Source organism: Alligator mississippiensis, chromosome 14 (genome assembly GCF_030867095.1).
Source record: "Alligator mississippiensis isolate rAllMis1 chromosome 14, rAllMis1, whole genome shotgun sequence".
In the NCBI taxonomy this organism is placed as follows: domain Eukaryota; kingdom Metazoa; phylum Chordata; order Crocodylia; family Alligatoridae; genus Alligator; species Alligator mississippiensis.
Genome location: NC_081837.1, coordinates 26,747,222 through 26,761,150, shown reverse-complemented (window position 1 = coordinate 26,761,150; position 13,929 = coordinate 26,747,222). Strand labels below are relative to the sequence as shown.

At 48.4% G+C, this 13,929-nt stretch overlaps 1 protein-coding gene across 6 annotated transcripts in view; it reads right to left on the bottom strand.

Annotated features, from left to right (window-relative positions):
* AP2B1 (adaptor related protein complex 2 subunit beta 1) overlaps positions 1-13,929 on the bottom strand; it is a 139,273-nt gene that overhangs the window by 92,603 nt on the left and 32,741 nt on the right. For all 6 annotated transcript variants that reach the window (XM_059717064.1, XM_059717068.1, XM_059717065.1 and 3 more), the window contains one exon: positions 410-600. In XM_059717064.1, the coding sequence (XP_059573047.1) occupies positions 410-600 (191 nt within the window). The remainder of the gene's footprint in view (positions 1-409; positions 601-13,929) is intronic.

The following is a 13,929-nucleotide window of genomic DNA, read 5'->3' as shown; positions in this document are numbered from 1 at the left end:
TACCAAACACCCATGCCTTTGAAGTACTTTATGTGAAATCTATTTCTGCCATTCAAAGCCTGTAAAAACCTGTTTCATCAAGCCTGCCCATAAAGCCTCAAAGAGATGGGACACTGGGTTTGTTTTGTACTGCCCCCATGCTGGTCCAGTTAAATACCAGAGATGAGGCCTTAGCACAACCCTGAGCATCCAACAAGGAGCATGCTCAAGAAAGAGCAGTTGAGAGTGGTGCCAAGGTGCGTTAGGGTTGCTCTAAATCTTCTACCCTGCGCCTCCTTTTTGGATGTGACTCATGCTGAGCAGGGGTGAGCAACCAAGATATACTTCTCAGCAGGGGTGCCAGATGTGACACAGAGGCAGCATAGACATGTGGCCATTAGCTGCATGTGAAGGGTATGATCCAGCATACCTTTGAGCCTCACGATCATCCTTGGGGTTATAGTTGGACAGACAGTCCAGAATGAAGATCTGGCCCCATTCGGTGCATTCATTTAGAGCAGTTAACAATTTGTTAATGTTCTGTGGGTTCAGGTCCAGCAGGTTACTATTAGGATGCGACTCGCTGATCTCAGACAAGGCAGCCACAGCATTCGCCACCACCTGCGAGAGAGAGATGAGAACAATTCATTGTCTGTGTGTCACTCATACTGGGGTATATAGCTGGGATATGGGGGCTTAGCACAGGTTGAGAATTGGGGTTGATGGCACTATCCGGTTTAGCTTACGGGGGACCCAAAGTAGCCTGAGAACTTGCAATTTGTTCTTCACTGTCTGCCAAAAGCATGGAGAGTCCTTGCTAAAATGCTTTTGGTCTCTGAGGGAGGAACAGAAAGAGAACTTCAGCAGTGCCATTGGGAGGCAGCTGCTGATATACCAGGGGAGCACTAAGAGACTGCAGCAGCAGATGGTGCAAGGAGAAAAACTCTGTAGTAAAAATATTTTAAAGAGAGGGTAAAGTCCTAAATTGGCTATAGGTGTGGCTGGTTGGTGTTGTCCAAATGAATGGAGTCCTTCCAGCAATACTGCCTTTTGTGATGCTACTTTTGGCCATGTCAGCCAAAAAGAGGTAGCAATACAAAGTAAACAGCTGGAACAAGTAAAGTAGACAAAATATTCCAACTAACTCCAGTTGTCAAATATCTACCCAGGTTATGAAGCTCTTCCTGGCCTTAACTTCCATAAAGGTCACTCTCCCCACTAAATGAAAAATGCTTAAGAAAACAGTTCTCATCATAAAACCATTGATTCCCATATTGATATGCATGACACCCAATTAATTCAGTTTGAAAGGCAACAGGCAGCTTCTGAAGCCAACAAGTCTTCCTACCGACTTTTTAACATACAAAGTCACACCAGATTCCAGAATGTCCCCAATACTAGTGTCTATGTACTGACATCTTTAGGGGATCTAGGTGCTGTAAATACATTTGCAACTGCAACAAAAATCAGAGAAAATTAGGGTTGGAAGGGACCTCAGAAGGTAATTTAGTCCAACCTCCTGCTCAAAGCAGGACCATCTCTAACTGGATCATCCCAGCCAAGGCTTTGCCTAGCCAGGCCCTAGACAAGGATGGAGATTCTACAACCACTCTAGGTAGCCTGTTCCAGTGCTTTACTACCCTCTTCATGAGTACTGCTATGATTTAATGAAAAGCTGGGGACTTATAGAAAACTTGTGATGAGGAGACTGATGAGAAAAACTCCCACAAAACTACCACTACCTAAATTTCCCTTTCTGCAACTTGAGACCATTGCTCCTTGTTTGTCATCATTGAAAACAGTCCAGCTCCATCCTTTTTGGAACCACCCATCAGGTAGCTGAAAGCTGCTATTAAATCCTCCCTCAGTCTTCTCTTTTCTAGACTAAATAAGCCCAGCTTCCTTAGCCTCTACGAGGAAAAATAATTTCATTTCTTTAATGATCCTCCTGCCACAAAACCAAAGAAAGGGCTCTCAATCCTGACTTCCAACACTGCTCTGATTTAATGAAAAGCTGGGGACTTATAAAAAGCTTGCAATGAGACTGATGAGAAAAACTACCACATTTTTCAACATAATTTGGGATCAGGAACAGACAATATCAAAACAGCAAAGAAAAAGAATCTAAGCAACTGGTGAGGTGCTGAACTTTTCTAAGTAACTGGCCAGTCTTCTGCAGCATTATCTTAAGCAGAATAAAGGGGAAACAGTTGAGGCAAAGCTAACTGACAAGCAGGCTCGCTTCCAAGTCTGTAGATTACATATCAAGTAGATTTTCATTCTGAGAATGATCAACAAGATGACTGGATAGCTAAACAGTGAAAACTAAAAAAGTTAATCATTTTTAAAAGAAGCTTTTGGTGGTTTTCACTGCTATTCACATGGGAATGTGTTGAAGTGCTAATGTCAACAAAATAATTAACATTGTCAAAGGTGTACATACCAACAGAACATGCACAGTTAAGTAAAATCAGATTTCAGAAAATCCTCGCTCACTCGCATACTGGTGACACCTCCCCTATTAGGTGGTGCCACTGGCTTTACTGCAACAAGAACATAGCTGCTCTAACACAGCACAAATAGTTTGCAAAAAGATTTAGATTATGCTGACAAGAGTTCTCTCCTGGTAACAGCTCAACCACCATGTAAGCAGAGGCCAGAAGACCGTTTACTGATTTGGCATGGAAAAGAAACCTGTTACTAAGAAGCTCAGCAACTCACAACTGAAGTATTTTTATTAGAAGGCTAAGACAATACAAAGGAGGACAGTCATCCTACCTTGGCAGTAACATACAAACCTATGGGAATAATCAGAAGAAAATAAGACGTCATAAAAGTTGGCAAGGCAGCATTATATTAACCAGCTTCAAGATCTGATCACTGAAATCTACTATTCAAAGACCAAAATGCAAATATTTAATTCAAATATTATTTCTATCTTAGTATATGGTGACAGGAGTTGTAAATCCACCAATGGTATAGACAGATATCCCCAGGCCTTTGAAAGTGAAGGCCTTGCTGGGGCATTGATCAATATATGCTTGTAATAGTAAGAGCTTTGCTAATGCTCATAGCAAGAGTTCTGCATGCTGATTCCACAGTAGGCCGGCAAAACAGCATGTAGTCTCCTGCTCTGTAAGCGTGACCGAACCATAAACCTGGATAGTAGAATGTTGTAATACAGTAGAATGTAGTAAACACAAGTGTGTTAGATCACGACTTATCCCCAAATTCTTAGCTTGAAATAACCAAATCCTTAGCTTGAGATGTTATTTACTCCAGACTATATAAGCTGTACATTCTTGAGTTACGATGAGTTCCTCAGCTAACAAAAGTTTCGACTTCCGCAGAGCCCCAGTGCAAGCTATCACATCCCCAAGATTGAGACACTCTGAAGCCAAGAGAACTATGCAGAGTAGCGACTGCTGCCTAAGGCCGATGTGAAGTGATTATCCTCTCTGCTCTGTCCTATCGCCTGCCTCTGCGAGTATTCTTAAATAAAGCTTTGCAAGAGTGAGAACAACCGTGAGTACGTCCTTTGTTCAAGCGCAGAGAATCTTCTGAACCCAGTAGTTCATTCTAAAAAAATGCTGCTCACACAAAGAATTTGCTAAAGCATTAGCCAGAATAGGCCTTGTCACCAAACCTGACCAACGTATGAACTTCTCACATAAACAAAATTTGTTATGTGAGCCAGATGTGCATTCCTACCAAGAGATGGGAGTGGGAGATGATGGTCCAGTACCAGAATGATGTGTCTGGAATGGGAACACCCAGGTCAGAATGTGAAATAAGCCCACAGTACAAGATGGCTTGAGACTTTCAAGATACAGCTAGCATGCATACATAATTTGTTTTGACCACTGTATAAAAAGAGAACTGGAAAGCAGGGGAATTTTGTAGTGGCCTGGGGGAACCTGTGTGGGGCTGTACCAACTACCTTGTCACAGGTACAAATTCATAGATTCATAGATGTTAGGGTCGGAAGGGACCTCAATAGATCATCGAGTCCGACCCCCTGCATAGGCAGGAAGGAGTGCTGGGTCTAGATGACCCCAGCTAGATGCCTATCTAACCTTCTCTTGAAGACCCCCAGGGTAGGGGAGAGCACCACCTCCCTCGGGAGCCCATTCCAGACTTTAGCCACTCTAACTGTGAAGAAGTTCTTCCTAATGTCTAGTCTAAATCTGCTCTCTGCTAGCTTATGACCATTATTTCTTGTAACCCCCAGGGGCACTTTGGTGAGTAAAGCCTCACCAATTCCCTTCTGTACCCCCATGATGAACTTATAGGCAGCCACAAGGTCGCCTCTCAACCTTCTCTTGCGGAGGCTGAAGAGATCCAGGTGCCCTAGCCTCTCCTCATAGGGCTTGGCCTGCAAGCCCTTAACCATACGAGTGGCCCTTCTCTGGACCCTCTCCAGGTTATCCACATCCCTCTTGAAGTGCGATGCCCAAAATTGCACGCAGTACTCCAACTGCGGTCTGACCAGCGCCCGATAGAGGGGAAGTATCACCTCCTTGGTTCTGTTCGTCATGCATCTGCTGATGCACGATAAAGTGCCATTAGCTTTCCTGATGACTTTGTCACACTGACAACTCATGTTCATCTTGGAGTCCACTAGGACTCCAAGATCCCTTTCCGCTTCCATGCCTCCAAGCAGGTCATTTCCTAGGCAGTAGGTATGCTGGACATTTTTCCTCCCTAGGTGCAGCACTTTGCATTTCTCCTTGTTGAATTGCATTCTGTTGTTTTCCGCCCATATGTCCAACCTGTCCAGGTCTACTTGTAGTTGTTCCCTGCCCTCCGGTGTGTCCACTTCTCCCCACAGTTTTGTGTCATCCACAAACTTGGACCGAGTACACTTCACTCCCTCATCCAAGTCGCTGATGAAGACATTGAAGAATACTGGTCCAAGGACCGAGCCCTGTGGGATCCCACTGCCCACCCCCTTCCAGGTTGAAACCGACCCATCCACTACGACTCTCTGGGTACAACTCTCTAGCCAATTCGCCACCCACTGGACTGTGTAGTCATCCAAGTCACAGCCTCTTAACTTGTTCACCAGTATGGTGTGGGATACTGTATCGAAGGCCTTCCTGAAGTCTAAATAAACGACGTCAACCCCTACTCCTGCATCCAGGTGTTTTGTAACCTGGTCATAAAAAGAGACTAGATTAGTCAGGCATGATCTGCCTGCCACGAACCCGTGCTGGTTTCCCCTCAGCAGAAGTTTTCCTGCCGGGCTCTCGCAAATGTGAGCCCTGATAATTTTTTCAAAGACTTTGCCTAGGATGGAGGTGAGACTGACTGGCCTATATGCCTTAGCTGATGTACTTGTTAGGTCACAACATGTTAGGACTGTGGTGGTAGACAATAAACCTGGCCAAATCTTTACCACTGAACCGAGCCTGCGGTCATTTTTTAAAAACAAAATTGGTGCTGAGATCTCCTGGCTGCGACTTTTGCTGGCATCATAGTTCCTGCAACTTCAACACTTTACCAATACATCAATAATGCTCGATGAACACGAAAGCAAGACGACACAGATAACACCCAGACAACAGAAAGCAAGCATTTAACAGAATGAACTTATAAAAAATTCCAAGCAAGTTCAGTTGCTCCTCATCTCCAAAGCTATCATCTGAAGATGACATAAATATCTAGGATACACATTCAAAATGAAACCAAAGCATGTGGCCATGAAGTCATGTAAGTTTTAAGGAAAATTATACCAATGAATTGGTGGAAGTCACTAATAATTTCATTTCTTGAATGATCCTTCTGCCACAAAACCAAAGAAAGGGCTCTCAGACCTGACTTCCAGCACTGCTCTGATTTAATGACCTATAAAAAGCTTGTGATGAGGAGACTCATGAGAAAAACTACCACATTTTTCAGCTTGCTAAAGTGCTAAACCAAGTTGACAGTGGTAGTCTCTCTTACAGGAGCAGAGCAAGAATATTCTTTGTTTCAATTTATCCATCCAGTTCATTTCAATAACTAGTTCATTCAATAAGTAGTTTCTCAACTGATCCTGGGCCCAGCCCAGCTCAACTCCTCTCCCTGCCTGGTCCCAGCGCCCCGCAACCCACTGCCCTAGCCATGCGCCTCCTGTGGCGCAGGGCTGCACCCCTCAAAGAACAGCAGGCACAAGAGACGCGTCCCCAGGGCAGCACAGGACAAGCAGCCACCATTCCCTGCCACTCTGCTTCCCTGCCCCAAGTGCCTCTCCAGCCCAGCAGGCACGACCCAGCATGGCTGGGAACAGCAGGGCTGCACGGAGAGGCTACGAGCTCCCTACTGCACCTGGTCATGCCTGCCAGGCTTCAGAGGCTCAGGAGCAGGGAAACAGGGAACAGCAGGGCCGTGCGGAGAACATGCTCGCCCCATGCTGCCTTGGCGACATGCCCACTACGTATGCCACTGTTTGCAGCGTGGGGCAATCACCTTCTCCGCGCAGCCCCACTGTTCCCTGCCCCCGGTGCCTCCGCAGCCCAGCAGCAATGACCCAGTGCAGCAGGGAGCTTGTGCCCTCTCCGCGCAACCCCGCTGTTCCCAGCCATGTTTTTTTGGAACGCAACCCTCGCATAGAGAGAGACCTGAGTGTAAATTAGTTTGAAATGCACGATATGTTTGGATAAACTAACTTACAGAAAAAGTATCTGGCACAGGTACTGAACGTTTTTTAAAATATAAAGTTTTAAAATGTTGTTTTTGCATTTTGAATTCTATCCCAAATTTCCATCCAAGTACAGCACAGATTTGATAAAAAAATATTAAGCACCCAGTATATAAAAAAAACCAAACTTATAATTCACTTTTTTCTGCCATAAACCTGAAAAAAAGTTCCCAAATAAATGCATAATATGCAATATAATTACTTAAGTAAACTGCATCTTAGACAGCAAAAAAACCCTAAATTTAAAGGGTATTTCTTAGGTTAAGAATTTAACCTGTTTAATGTTTACCAATCAAACATAATTTATTTTGGAAAAAGAATAGAAGTGTAAAGCAATACTAAGCTGACCATTCAAAATCAAGGTATTCTGCTTGCTGACAAATTATGATCAAGTCAGCAACTTAAATCATTCTGATTTAAAATCAGCCCCTGCTGGTCTCATTTAAATATATTCCAAGGGAGTTGCAAACATGGGTCACAGCACCGTTTGGATATAAATTTCAGCTGGGATTTCCTGAAGGATTCAGATTCTCAGAAGGCATTTCCTTGGGTCTTGGGTATCAAGTTTTTACTACATTCCTTTGACAACCTCAGTCTTAAAACCACACTACAGGCTTGTAAATATAAGTTTACATGGGGCATGACAGACACTGAAACATGGTTTATGCAGCAAATCTATTAGACCAGACCAAGTCCTTGAGAAACCTGCAGAAGGAGCAATTCTGGCTTGTGAATTATCCCCTCCAGCAGCTCCAGCCCTCAGCTCAGTTCAAATGGCAGAGTAAATTATGTTCACAAGGAGGCAGGGGGTGGGTAGAAGCCAGAACACGTGTCTTTCTGTCAACCTACACAGAAAAGCTTTGATGGGGGGGGGGGGGGGGGGGGGAAGCAGAGGGAACAGAGAATGCTGAGCAAGATAAGCAATCAAATTATTTTATCATTTAATGCTAATTGGAAATTAAACCAAGTATGTAATGTACTTAATGAAGTATAATGTTCTGCTGCTTCAAAACAGGAATCTTCCACTTACTATACCATTAAAATAAGAGAGAAATGGTGAAAAGCAGGTGACCATATTAAGCAGCTCCAAAGAGAGATGGCAGGATGGTTTCCATACAGAGCAAAGAGCTTTCCTCACAGCAGCAATGAACAGCTCTGCTTCCCCAAGAAGCCTAGGGGACCACGTGGTATGTACAGGTCAGTCGCATCTTATGCGGGGGTTATGTTCCAAAGTCAGCGCGTAAGGCGAAAATCGTGTATAGTGAAATCGCGCATTACTGTGCCAGCTGTGACTGTCTCTGCCTCCAAAACCTCCCACCGCCGTCATGGAGTCGTGCTTAGTGTGTGGCCGGCGGCAGCAGCGCAGTGCGTGGTGGTGGTGGTGGGGATGGCTGCGTGCCGCCCAGCCACAGCTCTGGGCACGCGTGCAAACTCAAGCCCCGCCCTCCCTCCCACCCCACGTATAGTTGAATTCACGCAAGTTAAATGCACTTATGATGAGACTGACCTGTATATGTTATTAAGTGCAGAGTTACAATGATGCTCGTTAACTCTGCACTTGGGTGATGGGTAAAACAGGAGAGCAATTATAAGGACCCTCAAACATAAGACCCACACTATTAACATGACTATTGAATTGGCACCTACACATTGTATTGAAAGTTGTGACAGGCTCTGCTGCTCATACTAGTTACACCCTTTTCTACAGCAATGGGGTACCTTAACTTTGCTTCCTGTACAACTGTTAAAAAATATTACTGTATTTACCCAAATCCAAGATGACCCCAAATTTAAGAAAACTTTCCAATAGTTAGATTGTATACATTGAAATTTTGCTATCATTTTCTATGTGTAGAATCTAATTATTAAAGGATTATCTTGTTTGTCCCCACCATCACTGCAGTGGAGAAAGCTGTGGTAATGGGGCAGGCAGTAGAAGAGGCAGTCAGAGGGCAGGTTGTAGGGTGAGCAGCAGGGGCTGCCCCTGCCCTTGTAATCCCTCCCAGCAACTCACCCTACACTTTGTGCCTGGCCCTCCCACAACCTCAATTCCCTGGCTCCCCCCCACAGCTTCTCCGCCCCTCTCCTGTTTACCATTGCTCTGTGCTAACAAGTCTGTCCCAGCTGCAGCCTGAAACAGAGGCCCAGCTCAGGCCTGTAGCAGCAGTGCCAGCTCCATGCCACTGCTGTGGGGCAACGCTGGGCTGTGCTTCATACCCCAGACTGCAGCAGGAATAGAGCCTGCTGGAGGAAGGAGCCAGGGGGCAGGGGCCTGAGGCTGCACGGGGTGCAGAAGCTAATGCAGGTGCAGGCAGCAGTTACGGCTCTAGCCGCTGTCTGCACCCTGCCACCTCATACTCTATTCCAAGATCCCTCCCACCATGTTAAATAAGGGGAAAAAACCTTGTTGTGGAATTGAGTAAATAGCATATGCGTCCTGAGTGGCCAGATAGCTTAGATTAAGGTCAGACTGCCCTCTATCCATTTTAGGCTAGTAACATGTATCAATTTTAAAAAGACCAATTACTGTTCCCTTCCTGGTGACGCTATTCCTGGTCTGAACTGGACACTAATAAGTGCCATTTTCTAATGTTACCACTGACAAAGAATTCCCTTTTGGGCCCTTGGGCAAGACATCCATCCTCTAACTTACAGTCGCTTTCCCGGGCTGCTGCATCCTAATGTCTACAGCCCTTGGGAGATTAAATGACTGGTTCTCAATCTAGGCTGGAAGATTGCTTCCCATTTTAAAATGGTTAAAAAAAACCCAAACAAATGAATAAAAAACCTCATCCTGTAGTTTAACCTTTTAGTGACAATGAGATAATTTTTTTGTATGAGGTAGAGTGTGTGTGTGGGGGGGGATGTGTGCTAAGTTTTACCAGCCTGCCTTCTTTAAACTATTTTTAAGCATTTCCCATTCCTAACAGGCAGAGCTGAAAAATGCCACCTTCTGTCAAACTGAAACATCGCTTCCCCCTCCTCATCTCCCATTCAGGAACGCGGCCACCTTGGCAGTCAGACGGGAAGTGAGATTTACTCTGGGAGTCAGATTGAGGCACAGCTCTTGGCAGGATGCAGAGAATCTGTCTAGGCTGCACACGTGGATTCCAGCAGCGACAGCAGCTCCTAGGCAGGGTGGCTCTGAGCACTACAGGCAGAATGAGAATTCCCAGATGGGTCTTCTCCAAGGAGTCTCATGGCAGACCGTTTAGCAGTCTTTTTACCCCCTCCTTGCCCAGAGAGACAGTTCCCCATCTTTCTCTCTCTGGGTTACTCAGGCAAATGTCCTCCACGCCCTATCAAGGTTTGTCTGCCACTTCTCAAACAAGGCACTTGGTAATTTCCTCTGCAGACTTCCTGGTGCCATCCAGTGGCAGAGTTGACCACTGTCTCGTAGGCAGGTTTGTTGGTATATAGCAGGGGTTGGATATGCATCTAGCTGGGGTCATCTAGACCCAGCACTCTTTCCTGCCTATGCAGGGGGTCGGACTCGATGAGCTATTGAGGTCCCTTCCAACCCTAACATCTATGAATCTATGTATGAATCTATGGGTGGCCAAAGTCTGGCTCATGGGCCAGATCAGGCCCACGGGGGATTCCATTTTCCAGCAGCCCCTGCCCGTGCCACTCTGGCCAGCCTCCGTGGGAACCCCAGGAGCAACGGGAACATGATAACATGGGGCTGTGATGGCCTCATGCTTCCAGGGTCTCCATGAAGACCAGCCCGAGTGCTGCTGACAAGATATGCAACTGGGTGGGGAGCTGCTTTGGGGCCAGGGCTGGGATCTTACAGTGGTGACAGTGCAAGGCCAGAGCCAAGATCTGCTGCCTGCACAAGATCCCAGCCCGAGGTGCAGCTCCCTTCGCAGCCACGTGCCCTGCCAGTGCTGCTTGGGCCAGTCTCCATGGAAACCCTGTGAGCAGGGGGCCATCACAGCCCCGCTGCTCGTGGGGTCTCCATGGAGACTGGCCAGCTCAGTGTGGGCAAGAGCTGCTGGGAAATGGAGTCCAGCTACCAACCAGATCTCCCATTTTGCTCACCCACAATATACAGCAGAGGTGGGCAAAATATGGCCTGTGGGCTGGATCCAGCCCACCAGGGACTTTCCTCCGGCCTGTGGGCAGCCACCAATGAACTGTACCCTGCCTAGCCCTTCAGCCCACAAGGGTGGGAGTGAGGTACCCTTGTATACCCCCCCCCCCCCAACATACCCTTGCTCCCACCCTCGTGGGTGGAAGGGCCTGGCCCAGCCAGCAGCAGCTTCCAGGAGGGGCTGCTGCCACTGCTGCAGCTGCCCTGGGGGGGATCTGCTTGGCTTCCCCAGTGTCCCCCTCACTCCAGGCAGTATGTAGAGTAGAGGTGGAGGCAGGAGGAGTTGCAGCTGGGTGCAGGCACATAGCATGGAGCTAGGGCTGGCGGCAGTGCACAGCCTGTGCCCAGGGGTGTGGTGGAAGTGTAGGCTTGGCTAGGGAGGGTGGGGGGGGCTGTGGGGACCACCTACATGATGCACAGCCCCCCCTCAGGGCAGCAGCAGCAGGTGGGGGTGCTCAGGGTGCTTGTGCTCCACGTAGGCGCTGGCACCCAGCAGCATGCGGCTTTGGCCAGCGCTGCGCGTGGGGGTGAGGAGTGCTGTCTGCCCTGCCCGCCTCTATCACAGGGGCTCCATGAAGCACACGTTCAGCTCCTGGCACTCATGCAGCACTGGGGGAAGACCCAGGCTGGAGCTGGCAGCCTTCCCCATCACCTGCCATGCAAGTTCCAGGACTCTGCTGGGAAGCAGGGGTGGGACGCCCTCTACTCCTGGCGGAGTCCCGGGACCTGCAGGGCAAGGGGCAGGGAAGCTCCAGGGCAGGTCTTCCCCCAGTGCTGTGCGAGTGTGGGGGTTGCAGGCGCGCGGCACAAAGTCCCCACAATAGAGACGGGCCAGGCAGGCTGCATTCCTCGCCCCCACATGAAAAAATATTTTTTGTAATAAAATTAAAATATGTTATAATAGATGTTTGACTTTTAGCATATGATTTTTTTTCTGGTTCTAAGTTGGTAACCCTCCCCTCCCAAAAGGAAAATTTATGGGGGGCAAGGGGACAGATTTCTGGTGGCAAAGGTCAGGGATTAGGGGGCGGGACTTCTTGTCCCAATATGGTGACCAGGGGGCAGGGCAGCTGTCAAGGGGCGAAACTACCCATATGGCCCTCGACAGGTCACCAAACCTTGTTAAGTGGCCCTCCTGCTGAAATAATTACCCGACCCTGGTATATTGGCTCTAACTCACGGGTGGACAAAACAAGGCCCGAGGGCTGGATCTGGCCCACCAAGGGATTTTGTCTGACCCATGGCAGGTCCCTCAGCACCCAGCCCAGGTACAAGGGACAGGCCAGGCCATGGCACATGCAGCTGGTTCTGTGGCTCCTGGGTGCACAGTGGGGCTATGGTGGCTCAGCAGCCAGCCTCAGCTTCCTGGCAGTGCTGCCAGCAGCAGCTCCCTCAGCTGCCAATGCCACTGTCATTGCTGCTGGACCTAGCCACTCTGCCTGGGCACCCCAACCTGGTGCCAGGTGGATGGGCTTGGGCCAGATAGGATCACTCACCTGCCTGTCCCCCTACTCCACCTGTGCTAGCATTATCCCCCTGCTGCGCTGGCTCACAACAGCTCACCAAAACTCCCAAAGTGGCTCTTCAGCACAAATAATTCCCCACCCCTGCTCTAACCAAACACTAAACACAACGTTAACCCTAGGCAACAGCATAGATGGTCACATCGGGGAGAAAACCCACAAGCTGAAGAAAAGGGAATACACTGCAACAAGTGCCTCCTCTAGCAAATAGCTAGACAGGACCATTCTGTTCCAAAACACACAGGCCAGACATACGGTAAAACCTACTCAAGGGTTGCAGCCTTCTGATGGGTATCAGACAACCTAGAATGAGCCATTCTGCTAAACAGACAGCTTGGAAATGAGCTGGATACTGGGAGCAGGTGTTAAATTATTGCTCAGTAATCGGAAGACGACAGGCTTATGATGGATGAATCCGGCGGTTAACCTTTATAAATGAGGTGTCTGCTGAAACACATGCTATGGAATCATGAAATATGCACAGACGATTGTCTTAATGCTATAAATGTTACGCATCTTTGCGGGGTTGACAGAAGTTGTAATCCTAGAGTAGGATAAGAAATGGTTCTTGCAGAGAGCTGTGTAAAACTGACACACTCCATCCAAGAACTGACAGGCGTAACACCGGCCAGTGTAGACTTGAAACACTTTAAACCTGCTGGGGTCACTCTATGGAAGGTAAGCTAAGTTAAGCATGCACTTGTGTTTTCTCTGAAATTATTTTGTTCTGAATAACTATTGCATGGCATTATGACAGCTGCCTGGTCTTGGTTAATGCTCTCTAAAGCAGTGACTGGGTTATTACAGAGGCTGAGCTGAAGGCAGACCTACTGAGGCAATGCAACCCAAAGCCCCAGTCAGCAGGGAGAGAATGGCAGGATTCAGCCCAAGAGAGGAGGTGGCTAGTGGGGAAACCTTAAAGGGTACAAGCAGGTAAAAAATGCAGCCAAGCTAGGAACTGTGACGTTTCCTATGATTCCTAGCCCCCACTGCAACTATTTAAATCAGTGGTTCTTAACCTGTTTAGACTGCAGTTGGGTGCAGTAGGAGGGAGAGGAGGCTGACTGGGCACACGTGCAGGCTCTCAGCACACGCGTGTCCCCTGCAACGTACCTGAGGCGGCGGAGGCTGAGAAGCAACAGCGGGGGCAGCAGCAGCAGCTGACCCCCCAAAGGTAAGTGGGGCAGGAGCTGGCGCAGCTGCAGAGGATCCGGAGGGGAAGCCCCTGGATCCCTCTTTGCTGAGCCGGGCAGGGAGTCGCACACGAACAGGGTGCACCTGCGTTTGTGCAGGTGTTCGCGCAAGGCAGCCCCCAAAGAGTAAGTGACAAGTAGGAGCACCTAGCAAGAGCGATGATGACTCGAAGCTCAGCAGCTAAGGTAAGAGCAGCTAAGGTAAGAGCACGGGAGGCAGCTGCAGCTCAGATGGTGCTGCCCACCTGTGGTTCCTCTGAGGTGTCTGCTCAGACTAAGCCCTGCCCCCCTGTCTGCAGGGGTGGTCTGGTGGTGACCCTGCCATCAGGGGAGGGGGGGGGGGGGGGAGCCCCCTCGCCTGTCCCTCATGTGCCCACCTTGGGGCCTTGGAGGAGCAAGTGAGGGAACTCCAGGAGGCAGTGAGCAGGCTAAGGGGGATCAGGGATGATGAGGCTG